Below are 19184 nucleotides of genomic sequence, written 5' to 3'. Positions count from 1 at the left end.
TCACAATTAGCAGATGGAAGGCCCTGGTTAACAATACTATTTAATATGAGAAAGTTATCCTTCAGAATGCCCAGCGGAATTTCAAAAGGTCTTGCGGTCTTTGGGTCAATAGTCTGCTAACCCTTGACACTCAACTATCGCAGTAGTGACATTTCATTCTTGTGGTGTTTTTTTTTTTTTTTACTTCACTCATCTCACCTTGAACGACTGTACACCCGATACCAGCACTCTTCCGGCATTTTTCTCATGGCTTGAGTATGATAATTGCTCCTGATGCATTATCTATCTGAAGATTACTTTATATTTTTTTGCACCCTGTATATGTTCTCCCAGGCTGCAAGAATTGGACTTCTATTTTTGCATATGTGACCACTTATTTGATTTCACATATTGCCCCCCCCCCCCAAAAAAAAAGCAACTGTGATTGTCGTATCTTTGTGTGTCTACAGCTACTATATAAGCCTATGCTTTCAGATCAGAAATAAATCCTGGACAGTCATTTTGCAGTCATAGTGACATTCATTCATTCATGGTATGCTAGCAAGAATTGTAACAATGGATGTGCTCAGCCCCAGTTCTAGATATGTGCCCAATGATTGTGTAAATATTACTTTTATTTGGCTACTTTTGATTCAAACTTTTGATTCTGAAACACAAAATCACAATATTGTCATGGAACTAGACCATATTGTAAAACAAGTACTGGTATTGACAACAAAATTAACCTGAGGCGTTAGCTGGGGTTACAGTACCAGTCCCATCCTTCAGAAAATAGGGTTTTAATTTTGTCATTCCCTCTAAACTGCTTCCATGTCGAGGAAACTCATCAGTTGTGACGATCACAGGGCCTGTAAAGAGCGACATGGAGAGAATGCAGTTACACTTGTTATGCAGTACCTATACAGTGCCTTGTGAAAGTATTCGGCCCCCTACAACTTTTCAACCTTTTCCCACATATCATGCTTCAAACAAAGATACCAAATGTAAATTTTTGGTGACGAAACAACAAGTGGGACACAATTCTGAAGTTGAACAAAATTTATTGGTTATTTTAAATTTTTGTGGAAAGTCAAAAACTGAAAACTTGAGCGTGCAATATTATTCGGCCTATTTTAAGTGCAGCAAACTCACTCCAGAAGTTCATTGTGGATCTCTGAACGATCCAATGTTGTCCTAAATGACTAATGATGATAAATATAATCCACCTGTGTGTAATTAAGTCTCCGTATAAAAGCACCTGCTCTGTGATAGTCTCAGGGTTCTGTTAGATGCACAGAGAGCATCATGAAGACCAAGGAACACATCAAGCAGGTCCGTGATACTGTTGTGGAGAAGTTTAAAGCTGGATTTGGATACAAAATGATTTCCAAAACTTTAAACATCCCAAGGAGTACTGTGCAAGCGATCATATTGAAATGGAAGGAGTATCATACCACTGCAAATCTACCAAGACCCGGCCGTCCCTCTAAACTTTCACCTCAAACAGGGAGAAGACTGATCAGAGATGCAGCCAAGAGGCCCATGATCACTCTGGATGAACTGCAGAGATCTACAGCTGAGGTGCAACAGTCTGACCAAAGGACAACAATCAGTCGTACACTGCACAAATCTGGCCTTTATGGAAGAGTGGCAAGAAGAAAGCCATTTCTCAAAGATATCCATAAAAAGTGTCGTTTAAAGTTTGCAACAAGCCACCTAGGAGACACACTAAACATGTGAAAGAAGGTGCTCTGGTGAGATGAAACCAAAATCAAACTTTTTGGCAACAATGCCAAACGATATGTTTGGTGTAAAGGCAACAACTCATCACCTGAACACACCATCCCCACTGTCAAACATGGTGGTGGCAGCATCATGGTTTGGGCCAGCTTTTCTTCAGCAGGGACAGGGAAGGTGGTTAAAATTGATGGGAAGATGGATGAGCCAAATACAGGACCATTCTTGAAGAAAACCTGTTGGAATCTGCAAAAGACCTGAGACTGGGACAGAGATTTGTCTTCCAACAAAACAATGATCCCAAACAAAGCAAAATCTACAATGGAATAGCTCACAAATAAATGTATCCAGGTGTTAGAATGGCCAAGTCAAAGTCCAGACCTGAATCCAATAGAGAATCTGTGGAATGAGCTGAAAACTGCTGTTCACAAACGATCTCCATCAAACCTCACTGAGCTCGAGCTGTTTGCCAAGGAAGAATGGGCAAGAATTTCAGAGTACAAAACTGATAGAGACATACCCCAAGCGACTTGCAACTGTAATCACAGCAAAAGGTGGCGCAACAAAGTATTAGGTTAAAGGGGCCAAATAATATTGCACGCACCACTTTTCAGTTTTTGAATTTCCACAAAAATGTAAAATAAACAATAAATTTCGTTCAACTTCACAATTATGTCCCACTTGTTGTTGATTATTCACCAAAAATTTACATTTGGTATCTTTATGTTTGAAGCATGATATGTGGGAAAAGGTTGAAAAGTTCCAGGGGGACGAATGCTTTCGCAAGGCACTGTACATTTTCCAAATATTAGAAACAAAGACATTACCGATTCACACTGCTTTTTACCTTTTCTTGAAGGAATTTCAACAGGCACAATCTCCTTGTCAAAATATCCCTCTTTCTGTGCCGTTTCGGTCCTTCTCTGTGATTCGAGTGCCAGCAGATCCTGCTCTTCCCTAGAGATTTTCCACTGTTTGGCTACATTTTCAGCTTAATAAAAAAAAAAAAAAAAAAAAAAATGCACACAACATATCTAGTTACAACTGTAAAAATTATTGACTATGAACAAGGCATCACTAAGATGTGTATACATATATCAACTGTTCAGTGAAAACCAACACTCATTTGACACAGAGGATATCTGTAACGAGTACATCGGTTATCCATGAAAATCACGTATAGGCGACCTGACAGCGTTAGGTGGAAAATATGTAAACAGTTTACAGTACAAAAGTCTTACCAGTTACTCCCATATGGTACTTGTAAAATGCATCATTAAGGCCATCACAAAGGATACTATCCTGTAAGGACACATCCCCGGCTTTCACACCTGTTCGCATGTGCACTATATGAGGAGCCTGAAAATAAGGTTAAATAGATGAAAACACAGCAATTATACAGGAAAAGGGTTACTATGAACATGTAAAGTAACTACCATTTCTAATTGATACTGTCCCTGCCACTGACTGGTGAACCTTGATGTCATCATAACAGTATATTTTACCATGAGTGTAGTACTAGTGTATCTACATGCATGAACAGTATGCCATTAGAACTAGTAAACTTATTTTATAGCATCCTATATTTTGGGATGTTATACATATGAAACGTTATTTACAATACATAACATACGTAAATCAATATGTATATAAAATGTCTGTTACAATGTAAAGTTAAAGCACCACTCCAGCATTTTGTTTTTTTTATTGCTGCCCTGGAGTGGTGCTACTAATGTATGTTATGTTCCCTGCCCCCAGACTTATACTTACCTCACCTTTTATCAGCACCGCTCCACTCTGTCTCCAGCAGTTTGAGACCTGCCGGGTTGCTCCAGTGCTTGCTGGGCGCTCCAGAAGTCATAGATCACTGCGAGTTTGCGAGACATTCATTCTGGCACTCAGACTTGCATTGAGAACATGTGACTGTTACATCTGACTTCCATTCGGTTAAAAATTGCAGTCACAGGATGGTGCTGCGGGACCGAGCAGCTCCGATAACAGATGAAGACAGCGGCTGGCAAGCATAAGTGCTCGTTGCCACTTGCGATGTAAACAGATGAGTGCAATCCGATATACAATTTTTTTTTTCTTTTTTAACCAGATTGCACTCGTCTGAATGTTAACCTATGGGCCAGCTCACATCTGCGTGCTGCGAGAACGAGAATCAGATTGCACACACATATATAAATCTATGGGTACATATGAAACATCAGATTGAACTCTGATGTCAGAGTGCAGTGCGATTCCCGCAGATGCCAGCAATGGAGGAGATCGAGAAATTACTTTCTCCAAATCCTCTGCACTCGGATCACACTTACAATAGAACTAGAGCCGAGTGTCATTAGCATATCGCATCGGACGCGATACACTAATGTGACTGTGGCCTAAGGCTAGGTGCACTGACCTTAGATTACTAGCGCCACTCACTGCAGTGCTGCAATAAAATAAAATAGAAACACTGGAACGGTGCTTTAAATGAATTAAAGACTGGGAGACATCAGTGAAAATATCAATCATGAGGGAGGCCTTTTTCCTATACCAATTTGGAAGTCAGTGGAAAAACTGCTTTTGATGACAGCTTGCAGTTGTGATATACTGATCACTGCTCCAGACTCTGAATTCATGTGGGTCTGTTTGGCCACATCAGGACTACAATGATGTCAATTCAAAAGTCACTTCATACGTCCATACCTTGTACAGAAGCACAAAGCTGAAACCTTACACCTCCAAATGGTCCTTATACATTTAAATATCTCTAATAATGTGAACATTTTCTTTGAATGCCATACATATTCTTACCTGACTCATGTTCTCCATACCACCTGCCACGACTATATCAGATTCACCAGTTACTATAGCTTGAGCTGCAAGGCTAACAGACTTTAAGCCAGACCCACAGATCATTTGGCAACTCCATGCTGGAATAGAGTAGGGTATGCCAGCACCCACACTGGCTTGACGGGTAGGGTTTTGTCCAGTACCTAAAATATATATGTAGAAATGTAGTACATAATATATATACACACACAGCTGTTGAAAAAAAAAGTGTTTGCCCCCTTCGTGAATTCTACGCTGTTGCATGTTTGTCGAAGTAAATGTTTCAGATCACCAAACACACGAAAATCTTAGACAAAGATAAGTAAACACAAAATGCAGTTTTTAAATGAAGTGAAAAAGAAATACACGCCTACAGGGCAGTGTGTGAAAAAGTGATTGCCCCTTATCCCCTTAAAACATAAAATTTACTGTGGTTTATCACCTCTTTGGGAAGCAGAGTTCAAATTGCATAGCCACATGCAGGCCTAATTACAGCCACACCTGGTCTCAATCAAGAAATCACTTAAATAGGACCAGTCTGACAAAGTGAAGTAAACCAAAAGATCCTCATAAGCTAGACATCATGCTGCGATACAAAGAAATTCTGGATCAAATGAAAAACAAAGTAATTGAGAAATATCAGTCTGGAAACACATATATTACTTACTGGTCATGTGTTTTTAAGAAACCCATGACAGCACCAACGAGAGAGGAGATCCGCTCTTCAAGGAGAGGAAACATTCAAAATAAAAAAAGAAGGCGCTTCTCTCCACATCACTGCATTACAGAGCATGAGAGGACCTTCGAGTTAGTGTACACACGTATATACATTTATACAAATTATCCTTAATCCCACCTTAAGTGGTAAACTATACACAATAACCCACTGACCAGAAGGTGATGGCTTAGTAACGGGAGGGAATATAAGGGTTCTGTCATGGGTTTCGTAAAAATACATTACCGATAAGTAATATACGTGTTTTCCTATCACCCATGACAGCACCAACGAGCGAATTACTCTATCAGGGAGGGACCAGAGCCTGTAGAACCCTCTTCCCAAACGTGAGATCAGAAGAGTCAGAAAAGTCTAGTCTATAGTGGCTATAGGTGGAAGGTGATGACCACGAAGCGGTCTGTTCTATGGACACGTCTGCTCTTTCAACCCAAGATGTTGCCATCGCTCTTGTAGAGTGGGCCCTCAGGTCATCAGAGACTGGTCTTCCTGCTCCAACATAGGCCAATCCATTAGCTTTCCTTATCCATCTGGATAGGATGCCCTTCAAGACTTCCAGCCCTTTCCTTGAACCCTGGAAAGAGAAGCAGAGCCCTATCCTTCCTCCAAGGTTTTGTTGCCAACAAACAGTGAAGATGGCATCTCCTGACATTAGGGTATGGAATTTCCTTTCCCAATCATTCTTTAGGTTAGGACAGAAGGAAGTTAGCAATATCTCGTGACCTGTAGAACCTATATACTACTTTAGGCAGATACAGTAGTTTTAAACCTGACCCTGCCTATCGTCCATTACCATGGCAAAGGAAGGATCTGCTGATAGGACCTGTAAATCACTTACTCTCCATGCTGATGTAAGGGCCACTAAAAAGCATAGTTTTTAATGCAACCAGCTTTATAGATCCTTCAGTAAAAAGGTTCAAAAGGGGGCTTCTGTTAAAGCATTTAAGACCAGGTTCAAGTCCCATGGAGGGACTTTGGACAGTGGGACTGGTCTGTATCTAATGCATGCCTTAATAAACATGACCACCCACCGATTACCAGCGAGGTTGTAATTGTACTGAGCCCCTAAGACCGATACCTGAACTTTAAAAGGTACTAACCACCCTGACTTCCTACTAGCAAGCAAGGTAGAGTCCAGGTTGGTAGAAAACCTCTTACCCTCTAGCACTGACCTCTCAAGTTCCAGGCTGCCAAGTGCAGCCCAGTCAACTGAGGATGGAACATGGGCCCTTGAGCTAAAAGGTCCAGCCTCTCTGGAAGGACCCACGGTTCCGTGATTGACATGTTCCTGAGCCAAAAGAACCAGGACCTCTTAGGCTAAAAGGGGGCTATGAGCACTACTCTTGCCCTGTCCGACCTGATCTTCCTGAGAACTGCTGGTATTAGACCAGGGGGGAAGGCATAGTCCCATTTGATCCAAAAGGTGTCTACCGTCTGAGTATTTGCCCTTGGGTTTAGGGAGCAGACATTCTCCACTTAGCTTTTCTGGCGAGTGCAGAAAAGATTGATTTCCGGCCGCCCCCACATGTCCACCAGACGACTGAATATTGCTGTTTTGAGGGACCATTCGCCATGAAGAAGTGGTCTGCGGCTCAAAAAAGTCCACTGTTATATTTTCTTTTTCCCCTGATGTGAAGTGCAGATAGTGAAAGGATGTTTCTCTGCGCAAGGCTGAAAATCCGCTTGGTAACATACATTAAAGGAACGGGACCGTGTACCCCCTGATGATTTCGGTACACAACAGTGACTTGGTTGTCTGACAATATTTTCACATGTAGGCCTCGCGGGAACGGTAGAAGACTCTGCAACGCATCCTCTACCGCCAGAAGTTCCCACATTTTTGAGGAGGCTTCCTTCTCTACTGCTTACCACGTTCTCTAAACCATATGATTGTCCAGCTGTGCTCCCCACCCCCAGGGACTGACGTCTGTGGTAACTACCCTGGTGACTTGAGGAAACCACGGGACCCCCTCCCGAAGAGACTTTATCTACATCTACCAATGGAGCGAATGTATAACCTCCCAAAGTAGAGTCAGTGTACCCTTCAGATACCCCTGCAAGGAACGTTGGTTTTCTAAGATGAACCCCTGCAACTCGAGTGGATCTGGGCCCACTTCATTGCTGGGATACATGAGGTCAGGGAGCCCAGGAGGGACATAGTACTTTTGAGTGACATTACTGGATCGCGTACTGATTTGGAAAGAAGATTGAGCAACTTTTCTTTCTTTCTGGTAGGCGACACTCTTGTTAGCAAGAGTCGAGCAAGAGTCCTAGAAAGATTTGTGTCCTTTGTGGGTCCAACCTTGATTTTTCTAGGTTCAAACACCACCCTGACCCTTCTAAGAAAGTGGTTAGGTCTCTCACTTGATTGTGGCAGCGAGTAAAAGTTCGGCCTACTATCAGAAAATCGTCCACGTAAGGGATGATCAGTCTGTTTCTTTCCCTGAGATGTGCCGTAACTTCCACGATTAACTTCATGAATACACATGGGGCCACTTCCAGGCCAAAGGGAAGGGCCTTGTACTGGAGGTTCCTTGTGGTGCCCCCTACTGGTACCACCACTCAGACATTTCTGGAATGCTACATGTAATATATGTGTCCTTCAGATCTAGGACGGCCATATAGCAACCCGGAAAGAGCAGTTGAATTGCCGACTTTAGTGATTCCATCTTGAATTTTTGGAATCTTCAAGAACTTGTTCAGACCCTTTAGGTTGAAAATCATTCTGTACGAGGACGTCCGGCTTGTTTAATTAGAAACAGGGGAGAATAGAAGCTTACACTTTCTTCTCCTGCTGGTACATCCTGCAGAACTTTTTTCTTTAAGAGGCTCAGTACCCCTGCCTCTAATGCTTTTTGCCCCAAATCGGACCCTCGTGGGGCAGTCATAACGAACCTGTTTGGGGAATGTCTCCCGAACTCCAGATTAAACCCTGTTGGATGACATTTTCTCCCAGGCTGGAAGACTTCCTATCACTTCGGGAAGCAGCACCAAAGAAAAACCCCTTGCTCTTTTTTGGTCCTATGTTCTGTGGATGTTCTCTTTAGGCTATACCCTTTTCCATGAAAGAACTGCCTGAAGGACTAGAAGGGAGGTTTCGGGAACCCTTTCTTATTATGGGCAGCTTTTTCTAAGATGTCATTCAAAGCTGAGCTGAATAAGTAGACCTTTGCAGGGGAGAGAACCTAGCTTCCCTTTTGCCTGAACATTCCCTGGACAACTTTTTTTTTAGGCAGACTGCTCCCCTGCCTGCATTAGATAATGCTGCAGATCTTGCGGCAAGTCTGGCTGAGTTGGCCAATGCATCTGCTCCCCTGATTACTTGGAGAATGGCCAGACCATGAGGGACCTCTCTGTGCAGGTTGTCGTGATAGCTGGTCTCACCGCCCCTGCCGATGACTCCCCTGACGTTTTAAGGAAGGAGTCAACCATCATATCAACTGGGTCTTTCAACAACCCAGAGTCCTCAAAGGGGGTACTTCCTTTTGGAGGATGATAGCAGGGGCCTTTCCTATCCGGCTTCTCCCATTCTTTACTAATGAGACTCAGCAATTTCTCATTCATAGGAAAGCTCTAAATTTCTTTTTGTCCAAGGTGCCATGCATGACATCTTGGATAAATTTTTTTGCCTTCTGATTGACTAGTCCCTTAGTGGATCCTACAGCTTTAACTAAATTGTCCACCTCTTCCAGAGGGAAGCAATAACCCAAGCCCGAGTGGCTTTCTGACAAGGATGACTCGGAAGTATCTCACAGAACACCCTTGTTCGAAGTCATCAACTATGAGGGAAAAATGAGGATGAATGAACTCATGGAGATCAACATCCAACACTACGGAGACACCATCACGTTTCTCAACGCAGTGATTCTTGATCAATGCCCCCATCCCTTATGGGAAATATGCAAAAACATGCAAAACACAAGCCGCGGAGTCACCATCACGTTTCTCAACGCAAGCAATGACTAGCCAGGTCTTTCCCCGGGAAGGAACAACCACGGGAAGGGCAGTCTCCAATGAAGGAAACCACCTATGCCAAAACATGGTATCCATCCACAGACAGCTGTTTCAGGGTATTGCCCCTCATCAGTGTGGAGTAGGAAACTGGCTAGTAGGAGCAATGCCTAGTAAAAGACTGTGAAAAATGAGGATGAATGAACTCATGGAGATCAACATCCAACACTGCAGAGACCTGTGTAGACCTGGCTAGTCATTGCTTGCGTTGAGAAACATGTGATGGTGTCTCCGCGGCTTGTGTTTTTCATATTTCCCATAAGGGATGGGGGCATTGCTCTAGAATCACTGCGTTGAGAAACGTGATGGTGTCTCCGCAGTGTTGGATGTTGATCTCCATGAGTTCATTCAACCTCATTTTTCACAGTCTTTTACTAGGCATTGCTCCTACTAGCCAGATTCCTACTCCACTCTGATGAGGGGCACTATCCCGAAACAGCTGTCTGTGGATGGATACCATGTTTTGGCATAGGTGGTTTCCTTCATTGGAGACTGCCCTTCCCGTGGTTGTTCCTTCCCAGGGAAAGACCTGGCTAGTCATTGCTTGCGTTGAGAAACATGTGATGGTGTCTCCGCGGCTTGTATTTTTCATCGACTATGAGGGAGACACTTCAGCCCCATCCCTTCTTGGTGTTCCTGAGAGGGACTGGGACTTTTTTTTTTTTTTTTTTTAACCAAAGATTTTTTATTATATTCAAATGTCGTTATAATTACATTTAGGCAAAGCTTTCAAATCATCTCCATTGCATACAGAAAAAATACACGACATTCAATTTCCTCCCCGTCATAAAAGAGAAGAAAAACAAACCCAACCTCCTCCCTCCTCCCTCCCCCCCTTCCCAACTGCAATACAGACTTTCTCAATGTGATTGTCTCCACTGTAACCACATGGCCCAGATTTTTTCAAAGTGTGCCTCTGTATGTCGTCTTCTATAAATTCTCTCTTCCAATCGGATTACGTTATTCACACGAGTGACAAACTCCCCAATCGTTGGGGGTTCAGCATCGATCCATTTTTGTGCGATCAGCTTACGGGCAATATATAAGAGTTTTGCTATGATGGACTTATAGGCACTCCCCACCGACACCTCCTCCACGTACCCCAACACACGTTATTGGGTCCCTTCCTATTTCACATCTGTATATCTTCTCAACAAGCCCTATAACCTCCTCCCAATATGACGAGAGTCTTGGACAAGACCAGAGCATATGAAGCATTCCCGCAGGTTCATACCCACATCTTGGACACTCCGCATTGTCCCAATGTGGGTATGTCCTTCCCAAATCTCCCAAAGCTTCCTGCTTCCAGACCCTGTACCAATGTTCTCTTGTTGGTCATTTGGGCCAAAATTTCCCCCATAACGCTCAAGTTCCCCTCCTCTCGCCAGCCCCTAAAGTGCTGCCCCTGCGTTGCTAAAGTATATCCATGGATTTGGCGCCGCCAACCCACCGTCTTCCTTCCCCCTTTGCAGTATTTCCAATTTAATTTTTGCTTGTTTTTTCCCCCAGATCAATTCTCTAAAAATGGTATTAATTTTGTAAAATTTTTTCTTTGGGATCCAAACCGGGGCATTATGGAGGACATACATCAACTGAGGCATCATTATCATTTTAATTAGATTCGTCCTCCCCACTATTGATAGTACTAGTTTACACCATGCTCGACAAGATATAGAGTAAACGGGCACCAACCACAATATCAGTTTAGGTGGGATCACCTGGTGCATATAAATGGATTAGAGCACATGAAAAGGGAAAAGTATATGCACACAAATAGGGATCACCACAAAGATATGAAAAAAGTATCAATTTTATTAATGGACACAACAAACCGACACTTTGTGGTTAAAAACAATTAAAAAGTCTGAACAACCAGACATTGATAACAAAACAAAGACAATGGGTCATTTTAATAAATAGTTAAATGCTATGGGTCCCAAGACCAACCATACAGTATAATGCCAGGCATCTGCTAGTTACCATAACCTAGGGTCTATCAAATCAATTGTTATGACAATCATGACCTCAAATCAAAAAAATACCATATTATCAATAACTACTATGGTTACATAGAAATTCTACATATACCATGGACAGAAAATTGAATGCTTATCATGTTGCCAACACAAATAAACATACATTAATAAGTCCCTTTCCCTAGCGTGATATCACCTGGTTTCTGAGGATGAACAAGCTACCGGGTAGGTTACATGGGACCCCCAAACCCACGCGTATCGACACAGTGATGTGTCTTTCTCAAGGTCAGTGTGATGTTCTGTTGAAGTCCTTTATATACCTATCCAATTAGTAATCACTCTTACCAGCTGAGTTTCAGAGTGGGGGAGAAAGGTAGATCGGATCTGAGTTTAATGAAACAGCGTCCTGCTCCCATCCGTGTGCAGGAGCTTATATTAAGATCATATATCACATCAATACATTCAAGCACAAGCACCAAAACATAAGGTGACGCATAGTGTGAACACGGCCAGAGTTTGATGTGTCAAAAAACAATCTGGACACTGGCACAACATAACAGTAATAATAAACTTTATCTGTGCACTCAATATAATGCGCTAAAAGCGCTACCATAAGATGACGCATAGTGTGAATAAGGTCACAATTTGATGTGTCAAAAAATAATCTGAACACTGGCACAACATAACAGTAATAATAAACTTCATCTGTGCACTCAATATAATGCGCTAAAAGCGCTACCATAAGATGACGCATAGTGTGAATAAGGCCACAATTTGATGTGTCAAAAAAAAAAAAAAAAAAAATATTATCTAGACACTGGCACAACATAGCAGTAATAATGAACTTTATCTGTGCACTCAATATAATGAGCTTTTATCTGTTCACTCAATATCACGGCACCCAGATTGAATCCTTGCTGGAAGCATCTTGGGGATATAGCAAAAATCATGTATCACATCAATACATTCAAGCACGGGCACCAAAGCTTAATGCGCTAAAAGCGCTACCATAAGATGATGCATAGTGTGAATACAGCCACAATTTATATACCTGTCCAATTAGTAATCACTCTTACCAGCTGAGTTTCAGAGTGGGGGAGAAAGGTAGATCGGATCTGAGTTTAATGAAACAGCGTCCTGCTCCCATCCGTGTGAAGGAGCTTATATTAAGATCATATATCACATCAATACATTCAAGCACAAGCACCAAAACATAAGGTGACGCATAGGCCTCTTTCACACATCAGTTTTTTGCCGTCAGGCGCGATCCGGCTTTTTTTTGTAAAACCGGATCCGGCAAAATGCAATGCCGGATCCAGTTTTTCCCCATTGACTTGCATTAGCGCCGGATCGCGCCGGATGGCATTGCGTTTCATCCGTTTTTTGCCGGATCCGGCTACTTGTCGCATTCCGGCGTCTGGAAAAAATGGCTACTGTAACGTTTTTTGTCTCCGGCGAAAAAGCCGGAAGCGCCGGATCCGCTTTTTGCTACAATGAAAGTCTATGGGCGCCGGAATGCGCCTGATCCAGAAAAAGATGGATCCAGCCACCGGATCCGTTTTTTTTTAGTCTGCGCATGCTCAGATCCAATTGGCCAGCCCCCAGGAAACAGTTATAACCTGCTAGACGGATCCAGCAAAAAAACGGATCCGTTTCTACAGTTCTCCAAAATTTATGCCGGATCCGTTTTTTCTAAAAATAGCCGGATCCTGCCTGACGGCAAAAAACTGATGTGTGAAAGTAGCCATAGTGTGAACACGGCCACAGTTTGATGTGTCAAAAAACAAACAGCTTTTAGCGCATTATATTGAGTGCACAGATAAAGTTTATTATTACTGTTATGTTGTGCCAGTGTCCAGATTGTTTTTTGACACATCAAACTCTGGCCGTGTTCACACTATGCGTCACCTTATGTTTTGGTGCTTGTGCTTGAATGTATTGATGTGATATATGATCTTAATATAAGCTCCTGCACACGGATGGGAGCAGGACGCTGTTTCATTAAACTCAGATCCGATCTACCTTTCTCCCCCACTCTGAAACTCAGCTGGTAAGAGTGATTACTAATTGGATAGGTATATAAAGGACTTCAACAGAACATCACACTGACCTTGAGAAAGACACATCACTGTGTCGATACGCGTGGGTTTGGGGGTCCCATGTAACCTACCCGGTAGCTTGTTCATCCTCAGAAACCAGGTGATATCACGCTAGGGAAAGGGACTTATTAATGTATGTTTATTTGTGTTGGCAACATGATAAGCATTCAATTTTCTGTCCATGGTATATGTAGAATTTCTATGTAACCATAGTAGTTATTGATAATATGGTATTTTTTTGATTTGAGGTCATGATTGTCATAACAATTGATTTGATAGACCCTAGGTTATGGTAACTAGCAGATACCTGGCATTAGAATCATAGAATCGTAGAGTTGGAAGGGACCTCCTGGGGCCATCTGGTCCAACCCCCTGCTCAAAGCAGGATTCGCTAAATCATCCCAGTCAGATGTCTGTTCAGCCTCTGTTTGAAGACTTCCATTGAAGGAGAACTCACCACTTCTCGTGGCAGCCTGTTCCACTCATTGATCACTCTAACTGTCAAAAAGTTTTTTCTAATATCTAATCTGTGTCTCCTCCCATTCAGTTTCATCCCATTGCTTCTAGTCTTTCCTTGTGCAAATGAGAATAAAGTTGATCCTTCTACAATGTGACAGCCCTTTAGATATTTGTAGACAGCTATTAAGTCTCCTCTCAGTCTTCTCTTTTGCAAACTAAACATTCCCAAATCCTGCAACCTTTCCTCATAAGACAGGGTTTGCAGACCGGTCACCATTCTGGTCGCTCTTTTCTGAACTTGCTCCAGTTTGTTGATGTCTTTTTTAAAATGTGGTGCCCAAAACTGGACACAATATTCCAGATGAGGTCTGACCAAAGAGGAGTAGAGGGAAATAATGACTTCACGTGATCTAGACTGTATGCTTCTGTTAATACATCCTAGAACTGCATTTGCCTTTTTTGCTGCTGCATCACACTGTTGACTCATATTCAGTATGTGATCTATTAGTATACCCAAGTCTTTTTCACATGTGCTGTCACTTAGCCCTATTCCTCCCATTCTATATATGCTTTTTTCATTTTTATTGCCCAGATGTAGTACTTTGCATTTCTCCCTGTTAAAAACCATTCTGTTAGTTGCTGCCCACTTCTCCAGTTTATTTAAATCTTTTTGAATCCTCTCTCTCTTCTCTAGTATTAGCTATCCCTCCTAGCTTTGTGTCATCAGCAAATTTAATCAGTTTACCCTCAATTCCTTCATCTAAATCTTTGATAAAGATGTTGAACAATACAGGGCCCAGGACAGAGCCCTGTGGTACCCCACTTGAGACATTCTTCCAACTGGATGTGCAGCCATTTACGACCACTCTTTGGGTCCGATCACTAAGCCAGTTATGAATCCACCTAACAGTTGCCTTGTCCATTCCATACTTAGTCATTTTTTCAATAAGGATTGCATGAGAGACTTTGTCAAATGCTTTGCTGAAGTCAAGATATACTATATCTACAGCATTTCCTTGATCCACCCAATCAGTGATACCGTCATAGAAGGAAATTATTATACTGTATGGTTGGTCTTGGGACCCATAGCATTTAACTATTTATTAAAATGACCCATTGTCTTTGTTTTGTTATCAATGTCTGGTTGTTCAGACTTTTTAATTGTTTTTAACCACAAAGTGTCGGTTTGTTGTGTCCATTAATCCTTAAGGATAAAGTTATTCTCGGGCTTACTGTGCGCTGCTTGACCGGAATAAAATCACCACAATATGAACAATTTGTCCATTTATTTCCCTACACGTTTCAAAGTGTGAACCACTTCGTCTTCAGGGGTTGACATAAGAGGAACTGATACAGCGGCTTCCAGTTAAATACATGCAATATTTGAACTTTGGCGCCAAGAACACATGTGACAGGGAACAAGTGTCAGGGTTCAGAGGTTAAAATTGCGCAAGAGCAAAGTTAAAATCATTATAATCATTTTAATCATTTTTCTTCAAATGTTTGCAGGGAATATCTTAAAAGACATTTCTGGAAGAAGAAAGAAAGGAGATAAAGAAGAATGAAACTCTCCCAAAAAGACATGAAGACGATGCAAAACGAACCCGTCAAGAAAGGGGAAAAAAAAGGAGGGGGGAGAATTGGAGGTCCGGAGCCAGAGACACTGGACTAGCGGAGAAACACGTTTAGGAAAGGGGGATTTATACCATGTTTCTAAAGTTATCTAAACATGTTTGTGAAATGGATAAACATGAATAAAAATGTGTATGTATTAAATTGTCTTTTGTATAAAATCGTATAGAAAAATCGTATATAAAAAAGGAAAGTATATATAAAATTTCAATGGGCGCGAGGTGAAGGAAGAGATGCGGCAAAGCCGCTTGTGCATATCAGAAAGGAAAGGACACATTCATCAGGTCAAGGTGGAAACCATTGTGCTAGAATAAATCTGAGGGAGGTGGAGAAAAATCTAACATAATAAATATTCAATTAAAAGACACTTTATTAGATAGTTGAGAATTAAAAATTGATGTAAAAAGGATGTATTAAAATATATGAGAGGAGATGAATTTTCTCTGCTGCGGAGTATAAGAATATCGCTTGGAAATAGTAAAAGGAATAAATGATGGGAGTCTCTGGGAATTGACACGCAGTCAGGAACAACTCATTTGTAACAAATGTTAGTTAACGATGTGGGGGAAGGTTTTCATGTGAGGAATGTGGTTCTTGAGAATGATTGTGGAAGAGAGCACGGGAAGGTTTGGCACGGGGAACAGGGAAAAGGTCCGTAGTTCAGTGTTCTGAAATCTCTCCGTGGGAGCAGGATCGCTACCCAGGAGAGGAGAAAAAGTTTTTTAAAGGGAAATAGGGATAAGTGTAGTGAATGACTCGCTGGGGGATGAAAGATCGGTCAGTAGGGAAAAAAGAGCAGACAGAAAGAATCTGATTTATCTTCGTGACACTTAGAGAGGAATATACCGGAGTGGTATGAAAACAGAAGTTACATAGTATATTCTTATACTCCGCAGCAGAGAAAATTCATCTCCTCTCATATATTTTAATACATCCTTTTTACATCAATTTTTAATTCTCAACTATCTAATAAAGTGTCTTTTAATCGAATATTTATGTTAGATTTTTCTCCACCTCCCTCAGATTTATTCTAGCACAATGGTTTCCACCTTGACCTGATGAATGGGTCCTTTCCTTTCTGATATGCACAAGCGGCTTTGCCGCATCTCTTCCTTCACCTCGCGCCCATTGAAATTTTATATATACTTTCCTTTTTTCTATACGATTTTTCTATACGATTTTATACAAAAGACAATTTAATACATACACATTTTTATTCATGTTTATCCATTTCACAAACATGTTTAGATAACTTTAGAAACATGGTATAAATCCCCCTTTCCTAAACGTGTTTCTCCGCTAGTCCAGTGTCTCTGGCTCCGGACCTCCAATTCTCCCCCCTCCTTTTTTTTCCCCTTTCTTGACGGGTTCGTTTTGCATCGTCTTCATGTCTTTTTGGGAGAGTTTCATTCTTCTTTATCTCCTTTCTTTCTTCTTCCAGAAATCTCTTAAGATATTCCCTGCAAACATTTGAAGAAAAATGATTAAAATGATTATAATGATTTTAACTTTGCTCTTGCGCAATTTTAACCTCTGAACTCTGACACTTGTTCCCTGTCACATGTGTTCTTGGCGCCAAAGTTCAAATATTGCATGTATTTAACTGGAAGCCGCTGTATCAGTTCCTCTTATGTCAACCCCTGAAGACGAAGTGGTTCACACTTTGAAACGCGTAGGGAAATAAATGGACAAATTGTTCATATTGTGGTGATTTTATTCCGGTCAAGCAGCGCACAGTAAGCCCGAGAATAACTTTATATCCTTAAGGATTTGCATTGGAGGTCACGAAGTGGACCTTCGGGCGTGCAGCAAGCTGACGGCGAGTCTATATGCTTATACCTCTCCTGGAAAGGGTGAGTAGACTTTTTTCACATCCATTTCATTTATCACCAGATAAGACCCTATTGCGCTCTTTTGTTTCCTAGTTTTATTATATTGTGTCCATTAATAAAATTGATACTTTTTTCATATCTTTGTGGTGATCCCTATTTGTGTGCATATACTTTTCCCTTTTCATGTGCTATAAGTTTACACCATGCTGTCATCTTAACTTTGAATTTAACTAGTAATGGGTCCAAGTTTAGTTCGAGAAATCTAGATACAGGCATAGATACCCATATTCCGAGGTATTTAAACTCCTTAACTACTTTCAAGTGTCCAACTGCCTCCCCCACATCTCGACATCCCAACTCTCTATCAATCCCCATGATACATGACTTGTCCCAATTAATTCTCAATCCGGAAAAGAATCCAAATTTCCCTATAAGGCCCATGACCTTAGTCAGTGCTTCTCCGCCGTCTTTTAAGAACAGGAGTATATCATCCGCGTATAGGGCGATCTTTTCCTCCAATTCCCCATATCTAAAGCCTTGTATTTCTTTGGAGTTACGAATTTTAATCGCTAACGGTTCCATCGCCACAGCACACAATAACGGTGACAATGGACATCCCTGACGAGTTCCTCTGAACAACCCAAATGCCTCCGAGGTCTCCCCATTAATCCTAATATATCCTTTCGGGTCTACATACAGTAACTTAACCCAGGAGATAAATCTGTGTCCAAATCCCATACATTTCAATACTGCCCATAAATAATTCCACTCTACCCTGTCAAATGCTTTCTGTGCGTACAGTGAGGCCACCACCCTTTCCCCCCTATTATCTGCTGGGATTTGAATATTTAAAAACAGTCTTCGCAGGTTACTGGCGGTAGATCTATTTTGTAAGAACCCTGATTGGTCTGGATGTATCAATTTTGGAACAACTCTAGACATTCTTATCGCCAACATTTTGGCTAGTATTTTAACATCTGATGTCAATAACGAGATTGGTCTATAGGATTCTACGGATGAGGCATCTTTCCCTTCCTTAGGAATCACCACGATTACAGCCTCCCTCATAGATCTTGGCAATACCCCCTTCTCTGCTGCCACCTCAAGTACATGCTTAAGTTTAGGCGCTACAATTTCTATTAATTCTTTGTACACTTCTCCCAGGATCCCGTCAGATCCAGGTGACCTGTCATTTGTTAATGATAGGATAGCCTTCTCTACCTCTTCCACAGTAAATAATTCTTCCAAGTTTTGTTTATCAATATCATCTAACTTAGGTAACTCTATCTCTTGTAAGTATCTATCCATCTCCAGATCCGAGGCCCTCAATTCCGAAGTATACAATTCTACATAGTATTCCTTAAAACATTCCAATATCCCGGCGGTGTCCTTGTGAACTGCCCCATCTTTAGTGACAATTTTATATATTTGTGAGGGTTTTTTCTGCGCTGCAGTAATCACTGATAATAAGTGTCCCACCTTTTCCCCCTCTTCATAGAACAATGCTTTTCGGAATGCCCTTTTCTTATCTATCCCTTGTAGATATAACTTATTTACTTCTTCTTGTGCTTCTTTTAATGCGTTTTGGGTGTCGGCATTGGGTCTATCATTTCTTCCTCTGCCCTGCTGAGCCTATCTGCTGCCTCTTGGTTTACCTGCCTCGTTCGTGTCTTCTGCCTCGAGATATCTCGTATGAATAGTCCCCGCAAGTAAGCTTTCATGGTGTCCCATACTATGAATGGATCCGCAGTGCCTTCGTTTAACTGAAAGAACTCAACAATATCGTTTTTAATAGTTCCCATGTTTAAACATTTGAGCCATTCCGGATGAATTGTCCCCCCTGCTCTCCTCCCTTTCCCCTTCCCAATCTCAGACTAACCTCAACTGCCCTGTGATCGGAGATAAGTCT

General features: G+C 41.6%; 1 protein-coding gene across 1 annotated transcript in view; it reads right to left on the bottom strand.

The window, feature by feature from the left end:
* Positions 1-19184, bottom strand: part of ACAT2 (acetyl-CoA acetyltransferase 2) — a 53568-nt gene that overhangs the window by 17889 nt on the left and 16495 nt on the right. The window contains exons 3-6 of the mRNA XM_073557716.1: positions 4516-4697; positions 2958-3075; positions 2564-2707; positions 726-848 (exon numbers count right to left, since the gene is read on the bottom strand). Coding sequence (XP_073413817.1) covers positions 726-848; positions 2564-2707; positions 2958-3075; positions 4516-4697 — 567 coding nt within the window. The remainder of the gene's footprint in view (positions 1-725; positions 849-2563; positions 2708-2957; positions 3076-4515; positions 4698-19184) is intronic.

The sequence above is a fragment of the Dendrobates tinctorius genome, unplaced genomic scaffold (assembly GCF_039654945.1).
Source record: "Dendrobates tinctorius isolate UK_male_01 unplaced genomic scaffold, ASM3965494v1 ptg000250l, whole genome shotgun sequence".
Taxonomy (NCBI): Eukaryota; Metazoa; Chordata; class Amphibia; order Anura; family Dendrobatidae; genus Dendrobates; species Dendrobates tinctorius.
The sequence above is the reverse complement of the archived record's forward strand: the minus strand, read 5'-3'. Positions and strand labels throughout refer to the sequence as shown.